The sequence below is a fragment of the Pseudophryne corroboree genome, chromosome 12, assembly GCF_028390025.1.
Source record: "Pseudophryne corroboree isolate aPseCor3 chromosome 12, aPseCor3.hap2, whole genome shotgun sequence".
Classification (NCBI taxonomy): domain Eukaryota; kingdom Metazoa; phylum Chordata; class Amphibia; order Anura; family Myobatrachidae; genus Pseudophryne; species Pseudophryne corroboree.
Genome location: NC_086455.1, coordinates 75493964 through 75518687, shown reverse-complemented (window position 1 = coordinate 75518687; position 24724 = coordinate 75493964). Strand labels below are relative to the sequence as shown.

Below are 24724 nucleotides of genomic sequence, written 5' to 3'. Positions count from 1 at the left end.
ATGCGTGGGCCGGCTTGCGTGAGAGTATACACGGGGCTGCCCATAGTAAATGTGTCTGGTGTGGCTTCAGCGTGTCTCTTTTTGAGTAGCTCATTCTTTAATATTGTGTTGCCATTATTCTGAGACTGAAAGCCAAAATAGGTTGTTGTACATTTAAGTTCAAAATTGTTCCCGTGTGAAGCTGGGGCGTGTAACTAGTAATGATATAACACTATCTTCTCATAGATCTATTCTCTATACTCTTGTAGAGGTGCTGTGTGGCAGTGCGATGTAAGGATATACCATGTGCAATACACACTACACAGTCCGTTGTATAACAACTCAATTTATCATTACATGCTGCATGTAACACTGCGCCGGCTGTGGCATCGTCCCATTGGCCATGCGGTATATCCAATGGAAAGAATGAAAGAACGGCAGCAGTGAATAACGGATTGAGCATTCATACTGTATGACGGTTGTGCAGATTGTCTGAAAGTACCAATATGGCACAACATGTCGTATAGCGTGTACCCAGCTTATCCGCATAGATTACATGACAGGTTTAGCTTAACAATTAAACATGTAGCATTCCATATAATACATTGTGTGAACATCAATAATCACAATAAAATATTGTACATTTCCTGTTTTGTTCCTTGAAGTATTATATTTCCGGTATGTTTTAGCTGAAAGAGCCGAGAGCTGTAGCAAAACAAAGGTTTCAGAACAATGTGTTACTTAATAGCTGGCAATTAGGGCTAAGCCTGTTTTCTGCAGCGGGGTACACTGGTATTCCACAGGGAATAACATCGGGGTGTAGAGTTGGATCTTGATCCGAGGCACCAACAGGCTAAAGCTTTGACTGTTCCCAGGATGCATTGCTCTGCGTCCTCTATAGCCCCGCCTCCAGGCACTGGAGCTCAGTTTGTAAGTTGGTCACTAAGGGGAGGGGGGGAGCTGCGCTAGGCAGCCTTGAAAAGAGCTTTTTAAGAAGACTTCAAGGACAGCTGCACTTTTTATGTCATTCTGATATGCTGTGTTGCTGCTCCATCACCTCCCCCAGCAGCACTGCATACTCCCGCGGCCTAGTTCCCGGGTACTTGTAGCGGATGCGCACCGGACTTCAGGCACACACTGCTGATTCTCTCCTGGATCGCGTGGCTGCACATTAGGGAGCAGGTAAGAGGGTCCCCCAGGTGGGACCCGCTGAAAATCGCGGTCCTGTCGCGGTTCCAGGAGACGGACCGCGCCGCTGGCGTGGACACTACTGCACAGGGACCCCACTATATCCACCAGGGAAGGGAGCACAGGTCGGATTTACTAAAATCCGTTTAATATAGGCTCCATAGTATCCCAGCATAGGGGATAAGATGCTGACCTGTAGCCCCTCCCCGAGCTCTGGGCGCCATTTACTGCTGGTGTTCCCGCCCTGGAGCTGCATTTCTCTCTCCCTCACTTCCTGACAGAGATTTTGGCGCCATCTTCACTACTAGCTGGGCTGATCTCCGGGACTGCAGGGCACTGTCTCCTCTGTAAAGCCGTCTGTCTCATCAGCGCTGTGCATTTACAGACACTTTAAGTATTGTACATGTCATTTTAGACTGTTAGTTAAGAACAAGTGTACTGCTATCTGAATATTTAGTACAAGTATTCTGTTATATACATCCAGTATCTACTGTGCATTGTTATATCTATACTCCTATATTTATATGTAAATTTACTAGTCCAGTGCAGTTTTATTGTTTATATGTAATAACTTCTGCATTGTACATGTTACTGAGTGTGACTGTAGCTGTTGTGTGGGATTCCATTCTCCCATATCACATATTGCTATCACTATATTCTGTACCCTGAGGGGCTAAGTGCGTCAGGGATCCCTATATATATATATATATATATATATATATACATACATACATACATACATACATACATACATACATACATATATATATACACTATACGATTGGGTATTTTTACTGTGTGTTTCAGTCACCTCGTACCACTTAATTCCTCTGATTTGCATACTGTGTTTACTGTCACATAACATAGGAGGTTATTTGCAGGTTTTGTGTTTGTCTGGCTATATTGTACTGTTACGCCCTAAGGCTACATTCCTTATAATGTCTGCTACACAGGGCGGGAAATCCGCAGATGCTTCTGCATCCTGCAGTACTGGCACTACGGATTTACCTGAGGGGGGAAGTTTTAGCTGCTGGTTCAGGCGCTGAGTGCCATACACCCAGTCAACCTGCAGCAACTGTGGCCAATTAGGACCCACCCTGGCCAGCATTCTCAAGTCTGCTGACTACACTTGTGACACGTCTTACGCCCCCTTGGGAGACTTCCTGTGCCATTGCAGCCACATATTGTCCCTGTAGTTAATCCGCCCTGGGCGGATACTCTGTCTACCCAATTACAACAATTAAATCAGTCTTTGGTTAGACAAAAGTCTTCCCCACATCGCTCCTCTGGGACCAAGTGGTCATCTAAACGGGACGTTTCTTCCTCACAATCCACTAATATTTCGGATAATTCTTCCGATGAGGATGGGGAATATACTGATCCGTCAGACACTGATACAGTTGCTTCTGATGAGTAATCTACAACCCAGGTTGATGTTCCTGACCTAGTGGAGGCTATTAAGCTAATTCTTCAAATAGATGATGATATTGAGCCTATTACTGCGTCTAAGAAACCTGATAAGTTCAAACGTCATAAGGTTGCTAAAGTTGTCTTACCACATTCAGACCATTTAATTGACATACATCAGGAATCCTGGTCGTCTCCAGGAAATACATTTTCCCTGTCTAAAAAGATGCTAGCTTGTTATCCTATCCCTGCGGAGTTGAGTAACAAGTGGGGAACTCCACTACTGGTGGACTCTCATGTCGCCCGTCTTGTGGTTTCATCTACTCTGCCTGTCACCACTGTCCCCTCACTGATGGAACCGACGGATAAGCGTGTGGAGGGATGCCTGAAGTCTATTTACTCCCTTACTGGCAGCCTCCTGGACTGCGAAAAGTATTGAAGCATGGGTTCAAGCAATTGAGGATGAGCTACCTCAGTATTTTACTGACACTGCCAGACAGTATCTGTCTTATATGACCACAGCCTCCCACTATATTCAGGAGGCGGCCTCTGATGCAGGTGTAATGGCGGCCAAGACATCTACTACATCTATCCTGGCTTGTCGAATTCTGTGGTTGAGGTCCTGGAAGGCGGACCTGGACTCCAAAAAAAACCTTGGAGGTGCTCCCTTTTAAGGGTGACATCCTATTTGGGGAGGATCTGAACAAGATTGTGACTGACTTAGCTACTGTCAAGACTGCTTGTCTGCCAAATACTAATCCTTCTGTTCCGAAGGCTAAGAGTACCACCTTTCGTTCCTTTCGACTTCCAGGAAAAGCAAAGGGTCAGGGGTATCCGCGACAGGCTCGTGCTTCCAAAACCACTAAGCCTAAATCTAAACAATCCTGGGACGCCCGTCAGCCTGCTTCCAAACAAGACAAGCCTGCTGCATGACGGGGCGGGCCTCCCCATGGGGGACCCCAGGGTGGGAGGCTGACTTCTGAAGTTTGCCCAGGCCTGGTTAAAGACCACTTTGGATGCCTAGGTGCGGGAAGTTGTCTCTCACGGGTACGCAATCTCTTTCAAGAGATGTCCCCCTCGCCAGTGTTGCACAACGGTTATCCCTGCGGATCCGTTAAAGGCACAAGCTCTACACTTGGTTGTACAATCCCTCCTGGATACAGGAGTGGTAGTGCTGGTACCTCTGTCTCAGAGAGGCAGGGGTTACTATTCAACCCTGTTTCTAGTTCCGAAGCCAAATGGGTCCGTCCAGCCTATACTCAACCCCAAATCATTGAACAAGTTTGTGAGAGTATCCAAATTCCGTATGGAAACTCTGCACTCTATAGTGCTGGCCATGGAACCCGAAGACAATATGGTATCCCTGGACATACAGGATGCTTACCTGCACATACCTATTGCCATGTCGCATCAGCAATATCTGCGGTTTGCTATTGGCAACCTATATTATCAATTCCAGGCACTACCTTTTGGATTGGCCACGGCCCCTCGGATCTTCACCAAGGTCATGGCCGTGATGACTGCTCTTCTCCGTCGTCAGGCTATCAGGATCCTGCTGTATCTGGACGACTTGCTGATCCTGGCGAACTCCCAAGAGGTTCTCCTGCGTCATCTGGAACTGACGGTCAAATTACTACAAGCCCACGGGTGGCTCATCAACTGGAAAAAGTACTCGCTGGTCCCTGCTCGGAGCATGGTGCACCTGGGGGGCACTACTGGACACACACAACCAACGATTGTTTTTGTCTCCAGAGAAATTCCTGAAACTTCAGGACAAGATCAGATATTTCCTCTCTCGCCCAAGAGTGTCTATACACTCGGCGATGCAAGTACTAGGCCTCATGGTATCGGCTTTCGACATGGTAGAGCACGCTCAATTTCATTCCCGCCCTCTGCAGAGGTTAATTCTTTCACAGTGGGACGGCCTACCTCATCGGATCAGGTCTCAAATGATCTCCTTGACTGCGGAGGTTCGTCTGTCACTGAGCTGGTGGCTACAGGGCCAACAGTTGAGCAGGGGCCGTCCTTTCTGGATCTCCAACTGGATCCTCCTGACAAAGGATGCCAGTCTGCGGGAGTTGGGGCTCGGTGGTGGAGCAACACTCTCTCTCCAGGGTCGGTGGACCATGGAGGAGTCTGTCCTCCCGATAAACATTCTGGAATTGCGGGCGCTGTTCAATGCATTGACACTGGCCCTGCCTCTAGTACAGAACAGGCCTGTTCAAGTACAATCAGACAAAAATCATCAAGGCAGCACTCGAAGCCGCATGGCAATGTTGGAAGTATCAAAAATCCTCCGTTGGGCGAAACGCCATCTGCCGGCAATATCGGCAGTCTTCATCCCCGGAGTCCTCAACTGGGAAGCGGATTTCCTCAGTCGTCAGGACGTTCACGCCGGAGAGTGGAGTCTTCATCCGGAAGTCTTTTAACTCCTAGTGGACAAGTGGGGCCTACCAGACGTAGACCTGATGGCATCTCGACACAATCACAAGTTTCCGGTCTTCGGATAAAGGACAAGGGACCTTCAAGCAGCGTTCGTGGATGCACTGGCAATTCCATGGAACTTTCGGCTGCCATACGTGTATCCTCCAGCGTCACTCCTGCCCAGGGTACTACGGAAGTTCAAGCAATTACTAATTCTAGTCGCTCTTGCGTGGCCCAGGCGGCGTTGGTTCTCAGACCTGCAGGGTCACTCGATAGAGCGTCCTCTTCTACTTCCTCAACGCCCAGACCTCCTCGTTCAGGGCCCTTGTGTCTATCCGGACCTGGACAGACTGGCTTTGATGGCGTGGATTCTTATATCACATGGTGTGCTGCTAAGAATTATGATGCCTATTCATTCAGAACTTCTAGGCTTTTGGCTTTTCTGCAACAAAGCCTCTATTTAGGCCTTCGTCTGGCCTCCCTCAATGTTCATATATCTGCCTTGTCGGTGTGGTTTCAGAAGAAAATTACGTCTATTCCTGACGTTCATACTTTCACTCAGGGTGTTTTAAGGATTCAGCCTCCCTATGTCCCTCCTTGGCTCCATGGGATCTGTCTGTTGTTTTAAATGCCCTACAAGAGTCTCAATTCGAACCTCTTGAGTCTGTGGATCTTAAATGTCTTACACTTAAGGTCGTGTTTTTATTGGCTATTGCCTCTGCTAGGAAGGTAGAAAATATATACAAGTGCTGCGCTTGAAGTGAGCTTGGTTAATTGCTACTTGGTGAAAATATAAATATAAAGGTGTCTGCTCCAATCAATCAACAGCTCACACGGAACTTGCTAATAAACAAATTTAATAATACACATAAAAATAAAATAAAATGAAATAAAATAAAAGACAATTATAAAAACAAATGTTTAAAACTAGCTCAAGCACACTGATACATTTGCTGTATGGATCACTGAAATGAAAGTTTGTAAATAGTGTCACTTTAATGTTGCCACAAAGGACCTAATTGTGGTCTCTTTGTATCAATAGGGACTGGTAAGTAGCAGTTCGTACAGCCTGTTGGAGAATAAATGAAACAAACTCTTGTGCCTCTAGGCTACTGGCGTCCCAGTGCAGAGGAGAAGCCGCTGATTATAATTACCCGTCCTGCGGGAAATGTAGTGATGCGGCACAAGAGGTACCGGAGCAGCTGCCGTGCGTCTGCCGTTGGCACTAGCAAAGTGCAGATGGTAAGATCTAGGCAAGCCGGTCGTAATGCTGCAGTAATACGCTGGGCTGGCGTTCCGGTTCGTCTTGAGGAAGTCCCGGGATACGGGACGAAACGCGTTGACGTCACTCCTTCACATTGCTCACGGACGCACTGAGTGTTGCCAGTCATTCTCACCCGCAGTGGTGCTCCTTGAATCTGCTCGATCAGCCGTGGAGAATTTCCAACCGGAACGCCAGCCCAGCGTATTACTGCAGCATTACGACCGGCTTGCCTAGATCTTACCATCTGCACTTTGCTAGTGCCAACGGCAGACGCACGGCAGCTGCTCCGGTACCTCTTGTGCCGCATCACTACATTTCCCGCAGGACGGGTAATTATAATCAGCGGCTTCTCCTCTGCACTGGGACGCCAGTAGCCTAGAGGCACAAGAGTTTGTTTCATTTATTCTCCAACAGGCTGTACGAACTGCTACTTACCAGTCCCTATTGATACAAAGAGACCACAATTAGGTCCTTTGTGGCAACATTAAAGTGACACTATTTACAAACTTTCATTTCAGTGATCCATACAGCAAATGTATCAGTGTGCTTGAGCTAGTTTTAAACATTTGTTTTTATAATTGTCTTTTATTTTATTTCATTTTATTTTATTTTTATGTGTATTATTAAATTTGTTTATTAGCAAGTTCCGTGTGAGCTGTTGATTGATTGGAGCAGACACCTTTATATTTATATTTTCACCAAGTAGCAATTAACCAAGCTCACTTCAAGCGCAGCACTTGTATATATTTTCTATCTCTGCCTTTGGGGGAACTAGCAGTCCCCTAGTGCTTGCAGCTGTTGTTCAGCTTTTTTTATTATTCATTTAATTAAGGTGCGCCAGGAGTGGGAGTGTTCACACACTCCCTATCAAATTCTTTATCTCTGCTAGGAAGGTGTCTGACTTAGGCGCTTTGTCCTGTCGTCCACCCTTTCTGATTTTTCACCGTGACCGGGCAGTTCTTCAAACTCGCCCTTGTTATCTACCTAAGGTGGTATCATCTTTTCATCTTAACCAAGAGATTGTGGTTCCGGCCTTTATCTCTTCTTGTTTGTCCTCCAAAGAGCGGTCTTTGGATGTGGAGAGGACTGCCTCTCTCAGGAGGTGCGATACCCTTTTTTTGTTCTTTTTGGTTTTCACAAACGAGGCTGGCCTGCGAATAAGCAGACCTTGGCCAGATGGATCAGAATGGGGATTGCACAAGCCTATGCGCAGGCTGGTCTCCCAGCTCCTGCTGCAATTAAAACCCATTCTACTCGGTCTGTTGGACCTACTTGGGCGGCCCACCGAAGCGCGTCCGCTAAACAATTGTGCAAGGCGGCTTCGTGGTCCTCTGTGAACACGTTCATCAGGTTCTATGCTTTCAATACTTCCGCCTCCCTGGATTCTTCCTTTGGACGCCGGGTTCTTGTACCCGCTACAGTGCGTCCCCTCCCATGAGGAACTGCTTTAGGACATCCCCGATGTTATTCCCTGTGGAATACCAGTGTATCACCCTGCAGAAGAGGAGATTTTTGGTAGACTTACCATAGTTAAATCTCTTTCTGCGAGGTACACTGGATTCCACAGGGCGCCCACCCTGACGCACTTAGCTTCTTTGGGTTTGTATGGCATTAGCCGCTAGTCCCTTCTCCTTTCGTGAGAATGTGGTTCTATGTGACTAACATCTGCCGTCTCTTTTACCTGGTACTGAATTGGACTGGTTAACGAAACTGAGCTCCAGTGCCCGGAGTGTATAGAGGAGGCGGTGCAATACATCCTGGGAACAGTCAAAACTTTAGCCTGTTGGTGCCTCGGATCAAGATCCAACTCTACATCCCAATGTTATTCCCTGATGTTATTCCCTGTCGAATCCAGTGTACCTCGCAGAAACAGATTTAACTATGATAAGTCTACCATTGAGCTACTTTTCAGTTTGCTCATGCACACCCTGTGAGTCTCTGCTTACTAGAGTTGGCTGATAGTGGTCAGTAAGGTATGTAGTCATTATGTCGCCATTCAGAATGTCAACGTGGTCTATTGACAGCAAACATGTTGACGTGGTCATTAAGTTAACAGTCACAATGTCAGCAGTACAGGGTTAGATTTAGGGTAAGGCTGTAGTTAGGTTTGAAACTCTTAAACTAGAAAAAAGCCTGAATATCGACATTCATCTACATCGACATTTTGAATGTTGACATGCCATACCACACCCGTTGGTAATGATTTGTCCTTTTCTGATTAAACTTGAATGGATTTTTCTCTTACGTCCTAGAGGATGCTGGGGACTCTGTAAGGACCATGGGGTATAGACGGGCTCCGCAGGAGATAGGGCACCTAAAAAGAACTTTGACTATGGGTGTGCACTGGCTCCTCCCTCTATGCCCATCCTCCAGACCTCCGTTAGATCTTGTGCCCAGAGGAGAATGGGTGCACTGCAGAGAGCTCTCCAGAGTTTTCTGTCGAAGAAGAATTTTGTTAGGTTTTTTATTTTCAGGGAGTCCTGTTGGCAACAGGCTCCCTGCATCGTGGGACAGAGGAGAGAGAAGCAGAGCTGGCTTGTTAAGTTCGGCACTGCTTCTAAGGCTACTGGACACCATTAGCTCCAGAGGGAGTCGGAACACAGCTCTCACCTGGGGTTCGTCCCGGAGCCGCGCCGCCGTCCTCCTCACAGATGCCGAAGATAGAAGCCGGATAGAGAAGGCAGAAGACCTCTTAGGCGGCAGAAGACATCAGATCTTCTGCTCCCAGTCACACACACACAGAGCAGCACTGAAGGGTGCAGGGCGCAGGCGGGGGGCGCCCTGGGCAGCAATAAACCTCACATTTTGGCCAAATACAGTTTGATTAGGCTGCGGAGGCAGTAAATCTATGATCCCCCGCCATATTATTGAAAAATCACTGGGACCAAAGCCCGCTGTCGGGTGGGCGGGGCTTGATCCTCAGCACTAACCAGCGCCATTTTCTCCACAGAAGCTGCATGAGGAAAACGCTGGCTCCCTGGTCTCTCCCCTGCTGAACACACAGGCTGGAAAAAAGAGGAGGGGGGCGCATTAGCGACGCAGTGAGTGGAAATTGGCATATTATATATAAAAAAGCGCTATCTGGACATATTTTTTCCAGTGTTTTTAAGCGCTGGTGTGTGCTGGCATACTCTCTCTCTGTCTCTCCTTAGGACCTGGTTGGGGGTTTGTCCCCTTATAGGTTAATCCCTGTGTGTGTGGGGTGTCGGTACGTGTGTGTCGACATGTCTGAGGTGGAAGGCTTCTCTAAGGAGGAGGTGGAGCAAATGAGTGGTGTGTCCCCGTCGGTTGTGCCGACTCCAGATTGGATGGACATGTGGCATATGTTGAATGCAAGTGTGGCATCTTTACATAAAAGGCTTGATAAGGCTGAATTAGGGGGGACATCAGGGGGTCAATCCTCGGATTGGACCGACTCACAGGGCCCGTCGGGGTCTCAAAAGCGTCCCTTAACACAAGACACTACTACCGACACGGATTCTGATTCCAGTGTCGACTATGACGAAGTAAAATTGCACCCTAGGGTGACTAAAACCATTCAGTGTATGATTGTGGCAATAAGGGATGTGTTGCATATTGTGGATGAACCCTCGGTCCCCGACACAAGGGTACACATGTTTAAGGAAAAGAAACAGATTATTAACTTTCCAACATCTCATGAATTAAATTAATTCTTTGGAAAAGCTTGGGAGACTCCGGATAAGAGACCGCAGATCCCCAAAAGAATTTATATGGCATACCCTTTCCCTAAGCAGGACAGGGAGATTTGGGAATCACCCCCCACTGTGGAAAAGGCCCTGACGCGCTTGTCCAAGAAAGTGGCGCTACAGTCTCCTGACACAGCAGCCCTTTAGGACCCTGCAGATCGCAGGCAAGAAACTACCTTAAAGTGTATTTATTCTCATACGGGTGCTGTGCTAAGACCGACAATTGCGTCGGCATGGGTGTGTAGCGCAATTGCAGCTTGGATAGATGAGCTGACAGATCAATTTGATAATATGGATAAGGATACTATATTCCTAACTCTAGCCCATATTAAAGACGCAGTCTTATTTATGAGGGATGCTCAAAGGGACATTGGATTGCTAGCTTCTAGGGCCAATGCCATGTCTGTCTCAGCGAGAAGATCCTTATGGACTCGCCAATGGACGGGTGATGCGGATTCCAAAAAACATATGGAAGTACTACCCTATAAGGGTGATGTATTGTTTGGGGATGGGCTGACGGACTTGGTTTCCACAGCTACAGCAGGTAAATCAAATTTTTTACCATGTATTCCCCAACAGCAAAAGAAAGTAACACCCTATCAGATGCAGTCCTTTCGGCCGCACAAGTCCAAAAGAGGTCGGGGATCCTCTTTCCTCGCCAGAGGTAAGGGCAGAGGCAAAAGAGCACCTGCTTCGGCAGGTGCCCAGGAACAAAAGTCCTCCCCGGCTGCTCCAAAACCCACAGCATGACGCTGGGGCTCCCCTGAGGGAGTCCGCACCGGTGGGGGCACGTCTTCGACTTTTCAGTCAGGCCTGGGTCAGTTCGGACCTGAATCCCTGGGTGTTGGAAATAGTTTCCCAGGGTTACAAATTGGAATTCGAGGAGGTGCCCCCGCGCCGATTTTTCAAATCGGCCCTACCAGCTTCCACATCGGAAAGGGATATAGTGTTAGCTGCAATTCAAACGCTGTGTATACAGCACGTGATAATCAAGGTTCCCCTGCACCAGCAGGGAAGAGGTTACTACTCAACCCTATTTGTGGTCCCGAAACCGGACGGTTCGGTCAGACCTATTTTGAATCTGAAATCCCTAAACCTGTACATAAAAAGATTCAAATTCAAAATGGAATCTCTCAGAGCGATAATAATGGAGGAGGGGCAGTTCATGGTGTCTCTGGACATAAAGGATGTGTACCTTCATGTCCCCATATATGCCCCCCATCAGGAATACCTGAGATTCGCTGTACAGGATTGTCATTACCAATTTCAGACGTTGCCGTTTGGACTCTCCACGGCCCCAAGGATTTTTACCAAGATAATGGCAGAAATGATGGTGGTCCTGCGCAAGCATGGGGTCACAATTATCCCATACTTGGACGATCTCCTGATAAAAGCGAGATCAAGGGAGAAATTGCTGAGCAGTGTGGCGCTCTCTCTGAGAGTGCTCCAGCAACACGGTTGGATTTTAAATCTACCAAAGTCACAGTTGATTCCGACAACTCGACTACCGTTCCTAGGTATGATACTGGATACTGAACAAATGAAGGTCTTCCTCCCAATAGAGAAAGCCCAAGACATACAGAACATGGTCAGAGACCTGCTAAAACCGAAAAGGGTGTCGGTTCACCAATGCACTCGAGTTCTGGGTAAAATGGTGGCGGCCTACGAGGCCATTCCCTTCGGAAGGTTCCATGCAAGGACTTTTCAATGGGACCTTCTGGACAAGTGGTCCGGGTCCCATCTGCACTTAAATCGGAAAATAACTCTGTCCCCAGGGACCAGAGTGTCCCTCCTGTGGTGGTTGCAAAGTGCTCACCTCCTGGAGGGTCGCAGGTTCGGAATTCAGGATTGGATCCTGGTTACCACGGACGCGAGCCTCCGAGGATGGGGAGCGGTCACACAGGGAAAAAAATTTTTCAGGGTCAATGTGTTGGAACTCAGGGCCATTTACAATGGCCTTCGACAAGCGGAGAGTTTTCTTCGAAACCTACCGGTTCTAATTCAATCAGACAATGTCACAGCAGTGGCTCATGTGAACCGCCAAGGCAGGACAAAAAGCAGAGTCGCAATGGCGGAAGCCACAAGGATCCTTCGCTGGGCGGAAAATCATGTAAGCGCTCTGTCAGCTGTCTTCATTCCGGGAGTGGACAACTGGGAAGCAGACTTCCACAGCAGACACGATCTCCATCCAGGAGAGTGGGGACTTCATCAAGAAGTCTTTGCAGACGTAACACGTCTTTGGGGAACTCCTCAAATAGACATGATGTCGTCACGCCTCAACAAAAAACTTCGGAGGTATTGCGCCAGGTCTCGGGACCCTCAGGCAGTAGCAGTAGACGCTCTGGTAACACCGTGGGTGTTCAAATCGGTCTACGTGTTTCCTCCTCTTCCTCTCATCACAAAAGTGTTGAGGATCATAAGATGAAGAAGAGTACAGACGATACTCATTGTCCCAGACTGGCCTCGAAGGGCCTGGTACTCGGATCTACAAGAGATGCTCACAGGAGATCCCTGGCCTCTTCCTCTGAGGGAAGACCTGTTGCAGAAGGGGCCCTGTGTATTTCAAGACTTACCGCGGTTACGTTTGACGGCATGGCAGTTGAACGCCGAATCCTAGCGAAAAAGGGGATTCCGGATGAGGTCATCCCTACTTTAATAAAGGCTAGGAAGGAGGTGACGGTTAAGCATTATCACCGTATCTGGCGAAAGTATGTGTCTTGGTGTGAAACCAAGAATGTACCTACGGAAGATTTTCATCTGGGTCGTTTCTCCACTTCCTACAGACAGGAGTGGATATGGGCCTGAAATTAGGCTCTGTTAAGGTACAGATTTCGGCCCTCTCGATTTTCTTTCAGAAGGAATTGGCTTCTCTTCCAGAAGTCCAGACGTTTGTAAAGGGAGTGCTGCACATCCAGCCCCCTTTTGTTCATCCAGTGGCACCATGGGACCTGAACGTGGTGTTGCAGTTCCTAAAATCACACTGGTTTGAACCGCTTAACAAGGCTGAGTTTAAATTTCTTACCTGGAAGGTGGTCATGTTGTTGGCCTTAGCATCAGCAAGGTGAGTGTCAGAATTGGCGGCTTTGTCACACTACTTAATTTTTCATGTGGATCGAGCTGAATTGAGGACACGTCCGCAATTTTTGCCTAAAGTGGTTTCTTCGTTCCATATGAATCAACCTATTGTGGTGCCTGTGGCTACAAGTGACCTGGAGGATTCCAGATCCCTGGACGTAGTCAGGGCCTTAAAAATTTATGTAGCCAGGACGGCTAGAATTAGAAAAACAGAGGCTCTGTTTGTCCTGTATGCGGCTAATAAGATTGGCGCTCCTGCTTCGAAGCAGACTATTGCTCGCTGGATCTGTAATACGATTCAGCAGGCTCACTCTACGGCTGGATTGCCGGTACCAAATTCGGTTAAGGCCCATTCCACTAGGAAGGTGGGCTCTTCTTGGGCAGCTGCCCGAGGCGTCTCGGCATTACAACTTTGCCGAGCGGCGACTTGGTCGGGGTCAAACACTTTTGCTAAATTCTACAAGTTTGATACCCTGGCTGATGAGGACCTAGAGTTTGCTCAGTCGGTGTTGCAGAGTCATACGCACTCTACCGCCCGATTGGATGCTTTGGTATAAACCCCATGGTCCTTACGGAGTCCCCAGCATCCTCTAGGACGTAAGAGAAAATAAGATTTTAAACCTACCGGTAAATCTATTTCTCCTAGTCCGTAGAGGATGCTGGGCGTCCGTCCCAGGGCGGAAACTCTGCAAGACTTGTATATAGTTGTTGCTTACATAAAGGTTATGTTACAGTTGACATCGGTCTTGGACCGTTACTGTCATTTGTTCATACTGTTAATTGGTTATGTATGTTCCAGGTTACATGGTATGATTGGTGTGGGCTGGTATGAATATTGCCCTTGGATTGCTAAATCCTGCCTTGTATTGTCCATCTTCTCTGGGCACGGTTCTCTAACTGAGGTCTGGAGGAGGGGCATAGAGGGAGGAGCCAGTGCATACCCATAGTCAAAGTTCTTTTTAGGTGCCCTATCTCCTGCGGAGCCCGTCTATACCCCATGGTCCTTATGGAGTCCCCAGCATCCTCTACGGACTAGGAGAAATAGATTTACCGGTAGGTTTAAAATCTTATTTATTCTTTCAGAGCTGTCTATAGTAATCTGTGGAGTTCCCCCGTCTCTTACATGCCTAAGACAACATTGTGTGCAATTTCTGTATATGGTAATGCAGTAAAATGGGTACGTGAGATTTGGAACTGGAGGGAATTTTGGAGATCATTTAAATTTGGACTGGAGGCATTTAACCTGTTATCGTTGTAAAATGTGATTTCTTGTAGATCGATGCCTGGTGGTGGCTAAGGCTCGTCATGTAATTGTAATTATTTTGTGTTATTTATTGTTTTCTGGGTTTTTATGAATATGGGTATTACAACAATAACTAGGGCTCTATAAAACCATGTGATGTAATTTGTGCTAAACTACTGACTAATAGGAGGCTATTTATATGTCACTTAGCATCATTCTATTATGAAGCCTTTTCTAGACCCTTCTAGAGATCTGTAAGTAAAACTTGGCAGGGCATAGTACTGCGCACTGATTTATCAGAAATAATGTTTGATCAGTCAGCAGTATCCGAGTAATGGGAGATGTTCATTAAACAATGTAATATGTACCACCACCAATCCCCCCCCCCCCCCACAGACACACATGCATGCGCGGGTGTAGTATGAGTGGCCGGCGGACCGGGATCCCGGGGGCCAGCACACCGGCGCCAGGATCCCGATTGCCGGCATACCGACAGCTGGGCGAGCGTTAATGAGCCCCTTGCGGGCTCGCTGTGCTCACCACGCTGCGGGCACGGTGGCACGCTACGTGTGCCACGCTATTTATTCTCCCTCCAGGGGGGTCGTGGACCCCCAAGAGGGAGAATGTGTTGGCATGCCGGCGGTCAGGATCCCGGCGCTGGTATGCTGGTCGCCCGGATCCCGGCCGGCGGCATACTGAAGACCACCCGCATGTACACTAGATTACTCTCTACTGTGGATTGTACATGATAATTTCTTATTAACGACTCTTTGCTCTTTACTGTAGCAGTTCCTGATCCCCATAAACTAGACCAGATGTTTTGTCACAGAGTTTGGAGTTTGCTTCTTGGGTTACAAAACACATGGCGTCTGATTCGGGCACAGAAGCGCACCTAAAATGCAGCTACACAGTCCCTCCCTTATACTGCACAGTTCCTCCTTATGTGCATCTGTGCGTCTGACTGTGCAAGGACTAAGACGCCCACTTGCAGCAGTAATGCCTATTGGTGCCACCTTAGACGCCACCATCAGCGCACCAGTCCAATGGCAAGTGCAGTGTCTTCGTCTGAGAAATACCATTTTCCGTTTGCCCACTTTTCTCATATGCACCAAGCTCCTGAATGCAATACATCCAGAGCTTGGGTGCAGTGGGTAATGCCATCTTTAGGTCAGGGCTGTCTTAACAGCAGTGTAGGCCCCTGGGCACAACAATGCACTGGGCCCCCTACCCATCCTCCAGAGGTAGGGGTGGGGGTGCTATCAGCATAGTTTTGATGTCCCGCGGGCGGTAAAGGGTGTTCTATCTTCCGCTCAGCGTGTAGAACCTGGAACAGTAATTTCTGCTAATTACTCTTTTACTGCACAGATGGAGATAAACTGTAAAAGGGGGCATTGGGCTGAATGAAGAAGCCCTGGTACATGATTCCAGGGTGGTAGGGGGTGTTTAATACATTGGGGAGGGGTAGATAGTGGAGTGGGCTTAATATTTATAATTTTCCGGTGGGAGGGCAGCTTGCTTGACTGCAGATATCTCAGGTTCCTGAAAATATATTTCTTAGCTTTGAATGGGATAAAAAAACTAGAGAGTCCCACCTTTCAGATGGTTCTGGGGACTTGGGGATCAGAGTTCAGGAGCCAAAGCAATCCACCAATGAAAATCTAAAACTACATATTAGGCGTGTGGAGCTGGAGCAGTGACCAGCTGCTTGAAGGCTGATATCTCTGGTTCTGGGCATAGTAGAGAGAAGCTGCCAGTGTCCACTAAAAGGGGAGAGTCACAGCTTTTGGCTTATACCCTCAGAAATACTCTAAGTCAGACAAAATCCGAGATATCAGGCTGGGAAGAACAATTAACAGGCTTAGTTGTGGACCACTGCTTTCAAGTCAGATATCTCCGGTTCCCCAGGGCCGATTTTCAAAAATCAGATACCCCTGGAAAGAGGGGACCCTCAGCTATCAGCCTAGGGCCCTTATACTCCTGGGGCCCTTGGGCAAGAGCCCATTGAGCCCATACGAAAAGACGGCCCTGCTTTAGGTGACGTTACCCTATAGAATCCTATGGGCTTCTTTTCATATTTACCCCTGAGCAGGGTCCAATTGGATCACTCCTGGCACCCCATGCGGTGCATGTGTCACTTGACACATGCGCAGAAGGATTCCCATGTCCTAAACCTCCGAAGTCCTTCTATCACAAAGGACAGCTATTACCGGGAGAGCTGTACTTTGCAGCTTTCTTCAAGCATACAGTGTTAATTAGCGCCGTTATGCTTTCGATGACTGTCAGGTTGCATCGCACACAAAGTGCAAATCTTCAGGCATCCCGACCCTGGTCAGTAACCGTATCAATCCTGGCACATAATAACCTTAAATAGAGGTTGTAACAGTCCTGCCCTTCTCACTCTTTCATCTATCTGAATTATTAAAATAAATAAATAAATGAAATGTGCATCAACCTGCTGCCACATGTAGTCCTAGAACCAGTCACAAATAGGATGCATGTGTAATCTGTTTTACCCTGTGTTCTCTGTGTCAGGTAAAGATCACGTATGCCGCTTCATAGGATGTGGGAGGAATGATCGGTTCAATTACGTCGTCATGCAATTACAGGTAAGTCTGCAAAAGAAAGAGATTCTAATATCATTATTATTATTTTTTATTAGTGTTAACTTTAAAAAGTACCAATAAGTTTTACCATATTACAGTAACAGTCACTAGAAAATCTTCAGACCTGGTACATTGCTTCTAGGTAGTGATACAGCAGTGATAAGTGTAAGGTGATAACGCACCAGCCAATCAGCTCCTAACTGTCATTTTTCAAATCCGTAATGACTGGCTGGTGCGTTATCACCTTGCGTTTATCACTGCTTTATCACTTCTCCAGGTTAATACATCTGCCTCAGTATGCTTTTATTAGTGACTTGAGAACAGCTATGGCACTTGCTCCATTCACATATAACACAAGCAGCACTTGATATTGGGAAAGGCTTTATGGGTGAATGCTTAGGAGGGCGTCATTACAAAGAGGAAGCTGTCCCATTTATCATTGGATTGTATCTATACTGCGGTATACTGCTGGTGAAAGGGAGCAGGTGTGCCGTGGTGCTTGCTATATTAGAAAAGGAATAATGTGTTTTTAAAATACTGGCAGAATGTTTTTTTTTTAAATCTTAACATTCTTGGGGGTATGAAGGCTTTAAGTAATGCGGCCAGAGCCGCTAGGCTTAACGCTGTAGACATACGTCAGCCTACCCGTATCATGTTCTACTGTGGGATATACAGCAAGACTAATGGCTGTGAGCAACACCTGATGAACACCTCATGTACATATGCTATCAATAGTAAGTGCTGCTCAGAGTTATCAAGGTGGTCCCCACAAACACCTATATGTACAAGTACAGCAACATAAAACATAACCTAGCACAGCTCTTAGGATAGACATCAACCACTTATCTCATATGAAGTAAATCTATTTCATCAGTCCATAATGAGTCCAACCGCTTCTAGTCCTTAATGCAGATGAATTCTAAATGGTAAGGTCCAACCACACACCACCTTCCCACGGAGCGCGCCACCTTCCCACGGCACGCACCACCTTCCCACGGCACACACCACCTTCCCACGGCACGCGCCACCTTCACACAGCGCACACCAGCGTCACACGGCACGCACCAGCTTCACACGGCACACACCACCTTCCCGCGGCACTCACACGGCGCGCACCACTTTCCCGCGGCGCGCACCAGCTTCACACGGCACGCACCACCTTCCCGCAGCGCGCACCAGCTTCACACGGCGCGCACCAGCTTCACACGGTTTCTCTGGTCTCCTCTGACTCCCCACTATTTGAAACAACTCTGTACTATGGGCCTAATTCAGCATGGATCGCTAATTAGAGAGTTCGCAAATTGAGCGATTATCAAATGACTGCGCATGTGTAGCGCTTAAATTACGCACATTTCTGGGTGGAAATCTGCCGTTTTGTGGGTGTGTCAGAAAAAACGCAGGTGTGTCAGGTGTTTTTGGGGAGGGTCTCTGCTGTCAGCGCAGACCACTTCCAGCCGTCTCAGTCGCAGATTAGTGGCAGCCTCAGACCTACTCGCATTTGCTCAGACGGCAAAGATTCTTTGATGTGCCAAGATTTGAGTATGCATCTGCGAGTGGATAGTGATCTGCGATGCATTTGCAAATTTGCATGGGGGTGTTCTTTCTTTCTGTCCGGGCGGCGCCTTTCTACTCGCGTACATCTGCAATTTCTCAGATTAGCGATCCATGCTGAATTCGGCCCATAGAATAGGGGGATAAAGGGAAGGATTTTCCATAGTGAAATTCCATCTAATTTAATACAAATGGGTGAGTATAAAACCAGCTTAAAGCAGAGAAAACGTAACCTAATTGCACCATCAGCCAGATGGGGGTATCGCACCAGAATGTGTGGGTGTACAGAGGCACACCTAGAATCGTTACGAGGGTTCAAGCACCTCCTGGTAACAGGAATCTGCACCACTGTCTAAGAGTGGAAATGTCAGCACCAGATCGGCATGGTCCAGCGCTGAGTCTTTATCAAGGTGTCACCACAATCTCAAGATAAATATTAGCCTTCTATAAGCATACCACCTTGTAACTAATACACCATTTAATGATCGACAAGCAATACAGTAGAAAGAGGAGTGGGATATCACCCATATACTATATAATAAAAGGCTAACGCTGCTCCTCACCTTCATGGGGGGAATTCAAGTGTTTTGCGCGCAGGCGGCCACTAGATGGCGCCCAATGGAGCAATTCAAGTCTTGCTCTATTCGAGCACACACAGCTGCGATCGCTGACATTACTGTTATGTTCCATCATTTTGACGGGCTTGTAACTAGTGTATAAATACATATATATAACCGTGAAACTTGTATACAATACAGTGTGTAGCATTGGGGCGGTATATTAGGTTTGGTTGCACCTGATTGAATTCCTTAATAGTGATTTAGTGATTGCTTACTGTATTCCATTGTAATCCATAACCTGCTGCTTAATGTATGCAATTTGTTTGTGTATACACTTCAAAGGACTGTGACCACAGTGCACATACATAAAAGGGTACGTTTCTATAGCAACTGAAGTGATGTATCTATTAAAGGGGAGTAGATCGACCCTTTGGGTTGTCAATGAGCCACCTGCCCATACTACATTACAATAGGTAGTGCATTTCTGTGGGCATTTTCATAATGAAAGATATTGTCTTGTTTCTTCAGGGGCGAAACCTGGCAGATCTCCGTCGTAGCCAATCCAGAGGCACTTTCTCCATCAGCACCATGCTGCGGCTGGGGCGCCAAATCCTCGAGTCTATTGAGAGCATCCATTCCGTGGGGTTCTTACACCGCGACATCAAACCAGTAAGTAGGACAATGAGCACTATAATAAGCTTATATCTCCCTTTCATAACTTGCTGCCTCTTCCTCGAGGAATGGAAGTAGCTAAAGTAGTAACCTCTAGGAATAATGGGGCAGATGTATTAACCTGGAGAAGGCATAAGGAAGTGATAAACCAGTGATATGTGCAAGGTGATAAAGGCACCAGCCAATCAGCTCCAATATGTAAATTAACAGTTAGGAACTGATTGGCTGGTGCCTTTATCACCTTACACCAGGCATTCCCAACCACGGTCCTCAAGGCACACCAACAGTGCAGGTTTTAGTGATTTCCAGGCTTCAGCACAGGTGACTTAATTAGTAGCTCAGTTATTTTGATGTAACCATCTGTGCTGCAGCCTGGATATCACTAAAACCTGCACTGTTGGTGTGCCTTGAGGACCGTGGTTGGGAATGCCTGCCTTACACATATCACTGGTTTATCACTTCCTTATGCCTTCTCCAGGTTAATACATCTGCCCCAATGTTCCCAGCATGTTAGTGCATATCAGGAATGTAAGGAAATAGTGATCAGTTGGGTTTGTGGTATACTCTTTTGCAGTTGTTAAACGTAAATCCCATTTTCCATAAAATGTGTAATTTCTCCAGCAGGGTCCACAGGTTATTCACAGGATAACATTGGGATATGATGACGCGACAGCGGATTTGCACCAAACGGTCAAAGCTTTCGGCCTCCCAGCATGCAACGGGCCTGTCCCTATATTCCCGCCTCCTGGCTCAGGCAAGTCCGTTTTTTGTTTGGTGCCGCAGGAGCCGGACCACGGTCAATGGGCTTCTGGTTTTTAGCAGCCATAAGCTGCTAAAAAGTTTTATTTTATTTTTATACTGTAGTCTTACAATTTTTTTTAAGCGACCTTGTCTAAAATGCGTTTTATATGTACCTTAGACAGAGTCGCTCTAACAACTCCCCGCCAGGTCTCGACAATGCTTACCCACGTGTACAGTGCTGTTTCAGCGGGCGTCTGTGTAGGAAGTACTAGCAAGTCCGGCAGACGTTACCAGGCTGTGGCCCGGAGCATGGGGAGAAGGTAAGGCATCGGTTCCGCTTAGTAGGGGAACGCAGACACAGCTGCACTGTTTTGGTAGCGGATTACCAAACAGTTTCTGACGCGGCTGACACCTTGCGTGCACCAGCGCTAGGCCCTAGGGATCATAGGCTCCAGGGGGGTAGTATGAGTCTGCGATCCCTAGGGTTGATGTCAGCAGTGGGGAGTCAAACGCTCCCTTGGTCATCCCTCCCCCCTGGTTTCCTCTGCGTTTCCCGCCATGAACTGAGTTCCCGCTTCCGTCTGAGACGCTGTGTATCTAAAAGGACCCAGTTGCAGCACAGGCTGCTGTGTGACTGGGCGTCTGTGTTCACTGTAGGTTCACAGGGCGAGTGTGTACACTGTTAGCGTCTGGATCCACTCTGCATTCGCTAACGTGTTGATCGATCCTGGAAGCAGGATGAAGTCTCCCTGTATCCCTCTCTCCTGAGCTGGATGATACAGCACTAAGTCTCTATCTACCTTTGAGTACGAATAGTTGGATAAGTGCCTGATGCATATGAGTCTGAAAACTGTTACTGCTGTTTTCTCTTACGTCCTAGAGGATGCTGGGGACTCCGTAAGGACCATGGGGATAGACGGGCTCCGCAGGAGACATGGGCACTTTAAGAAAGACTTTAGGTATGGGTGTGCACTGGCTCCTTCCTCTATGCCCCTCCTCCAGACCTCAGTTTATTACTGTGCCCAGAGGAGACTGGGTGCATTACAGGGAGCTCTCCTGAGTTTCCTGTCAGAAAGTATATTTGTTGGGTTTTTTATTTTCAGGGAGCCTGCTGGCAACAGACTCCCTGCATCGAGGGACCGAGGAGAGAGAAGCAGACCTACTTCTGTGAGTTTCAAGGCACTGCTTCTTAGGCTACTGGACACCATTAGCTCCAGAGGGATCGCTACGCAGGTCTCACCCTCGCCGTCCGTCCCAGAGCCGCGCCGCCGTCCTCCTCAGAGCCGGAAGGTAGAAGCCGGGTGAGTATGAGAAGAAAAGAAGACTTCAGAGGCGGCAAAAGACTTCATGATCTTAACTGAGGTAACGCACAGCGGTGAAGCTGTGCGCCATTGCTCCCATACACCTCACACACGGCAGTCACTGTAAGGGTGCAGGGCGCAGGGGGGGTGCCCTGGGCAGCATATAAACCTCTCTTTGGCAAAAATATATATATATATATATATATATACAGCTGGGCACTGTATATATAAAGAGCCCCCACCAGTTTTTAGTATATTTGAGCGGGACAGCAGCACTCACCAGCGCCATTTTCTCCACAGCACAGCGCTGAGAGGAAGCTCCCTGGACTCTCCCCTGCTTATTCCACGATGACAGAGGGTTTTGAAGAAGGGGGGGGGGGCACATAATTTGGCACATATATATATGTGCATACAGCGCTACTGGGTAAACATATAATTATATAGTGTTTTTTCCTGGGTCATATAGCGCTGGGTGTGTGCTGGCATACTCTCTCTCTGTCTCTCCAAAGGGCCTTGTGGGGGAACTGTCTTCAGATAAGAGGATTCCCTGAGTGTGTGGTGTGTCTGTACGCGTGTGTCGACATGTCTGAGGTAGAAGGCTTTCAGGGGGAGGAGGAGGAGAAAATGAATGTGGTGTCTCCGTCAACAACGCCGACACCTGACTGGATGGATATGTGGAATGTTTTAAGTGCTAATGTAAATTTATTGCACAAAAGATTAGATAGAGCTGAAGCTAGGGAACAGCCAGGGAGTCGACCCATGTCTGTCCCTATGTCGCAGGGACCTTCGGGGTCTTAAAAGCGCCCACTATCCCAAATAGTAGACACGAATACCGACACGGATTCTGACTCCAGTGTCGACTACGATGATGCAAAGTTACAGCCAAAATTGGCTAAATGTATTCGATATATGATTATTGCAATAAAAGATGTTTTGCATATCACAGAGGAACCCCCTGTCCCTGACACGAGGGTACACATGTATAAGGAAAAGAAACCTGAGGTAACCTTTCCCCCCTCACATGAGTTGAACGAATTATGTGAAAAAGCTTGGGAATCTCCAGACAAAAAACTGCAGATTCCCAAAAGGATTCTTATGGCGTATCCTTTCCCGCCAACGGACAGGATACGGTGGGAATCCTCCCCTAGGGTGGACAAAGCATTGACACGCTTATCCAAAAAGGTAGCGCTGCCATCCCAAGATACGGCTACCCTCAGGGATCCTGCTGACCGCAAGCAGGAGGTTACCTTGAAGTCCATTTACTCACATTCTGGTACCTTACTCAGACCAGCGATTGCGTCGGCCTGGGTTTGTAGCGCTGTAGCAGCATGGACAGATACCTTATCAGCGGAAATTGAGACCCTAGATAAGGATACCATTTTATTGACCCTAGGGCATATAAAAGATGCTGTCTTATATATGAGAGATGCTCAAAGAGACATTAGTCTACTGGGTTCTAGAATCAACGCTATGTCGATTTCTGCTAGACGAGTCCTATGGACCCGGCAATGGACAGGTGATGCCGACTCAAAGAGGCATATGGAGGTTTTACCTTACAAGGGCGAGGAATTGTTTGTGGAAGGTCTCTCGGACCTGGTCTCCACAGCTACAGCTGGTAAATTAAAAATTTTTTGCCTTATATTCCCTCACAGCCTAAGAAAGCTCCACATTATCAAATGCATTCCTTTCGATCACAAAGAAACAAGAAAGTACGAGGTGTGTCCTTACTTGCCAGAGGTAAGGGCAGAGGGAAAAAGCTGCACAACACAGCTAGTTCCAAGGAACAGAAGTCCTCCCCGGCCTCTACAAAATCTACCGCATGACGCTGGGGCTCCGCTAAAGGAGTCCGCCCCAGTGGATCTCTGGACATAAAGGATGCATACCTTCATGTTCCCATTTATCCACCTCATCAGGCGTACCTGAGATTTGCGGTACATGATTGTCATTACCAATTTCAGACGTTTCCGTTTGGGCTTTCCATGGCCCCGAGGATTTTCACCAAGGTAATGGCGGAAATGATGGTGCTCCTGCGCAAGCAAGGTGTCACAATTATCCCGTACTTGGACGATCTCCTCATAAAAGCGAGATCAAGAGAGCAGTTGCTGAACAGCGTCTCACTTTCACTGAAGGTGTTACAGCAACACGGCTGGATTCTCAATATCCCGAAGTCGCAGTTGGTTCCTATGACTCGTCCGACCTTCTTGGGCTTGATTCTGGATACAGACCAGAAAAAGGTTTATCTTCCAATAGAAAAAGCTCTGGAACTCATGACTCTGGTCATGAACCTATTGAAGCCAAAAAAGGTGTCAGTGCATCACTGCACTCGAGTCCTGGGAAAGATGGTGGCATTCCCGAAGCCATTCCCTTCAGCAGGTTCCATGCGAGGACTTTCCAATGGGACCTACTGGACAAGTGGTCCGGGTCACATCTACAAATTCATCAGTTGATCACCCTGTCCCCCAGAGCCAGGGTATCTCTCCTGTGGTGGCTGCAGAGTGCTCATCTTCTAGAAGGCCGCAGGTTCGGCATTCAGGACTGGATCCTGGGTACCACAGACGCGAGCCTCCGAGGTTGGGGAGCAGTCACACAGGGAAGAAACTTACAAGGTCTTTGGTCAAGTCAAGAGACTTGTCTTCACATCAACATCCTGGAACTGAGGGCCATATACAACGCCCTACGTCAAGCGGAGACCTTATTTCGCGACCAACCAGTTCTGATCCAGTCAGACAACATCACCGCAGTGGCTCATGTAAACCGCCAAGGCGGCACAAGGATTAGAGTGGTAATGGCGGAAGCCGCCAGGATTCTTTGCTGGGCGGAAAATCATGTAAGCGCACTGTCAGCAGTGTTCATTCCGGGAGTAGACAACTGGGAAGCAGACTTCCTCAGCAGGCACGACCTGCGTCCAGGAGAGTGGGGACTTCATCAGGAAGTCTTCGCACAGATTGCAAGTCATTGGGAACTGCCCCAGATAGACATGATGGCGTCCCGCCTCAACAAAAAACTACA

At 47.7% G+C, this 24724-nt stretch overlaps 1 protein-coding gene across 3 annotated transcripts in view; it reads left to right on the top strand.

Annotated features, from left to right (window-relative positions):
* TTBK2 (tau tubulin kinase 2) overlaps positions 1 to 24724 on the top strand; it is a 406138-nt gene that overhangs the window by 206136 nt on the left and 175278 nt on the right. For all 3 annotated transcript variants that reach the window (XM_063947656.1, XM_063947657.1, XM_063947655.1), the window contains exons 4-5: positions 16820 to 16893; positions 19530 to 19670. In XM_063947656.1, the coding sequence (XP_063803726.1) occupies positions 16820 to 16893; positions 19530 to 19670 (215 nt within the window). The remainder of the gene's footprint in view (positions 1 to 16819; positions 16894 to 19529; positions 19671 to 24724) is intronic.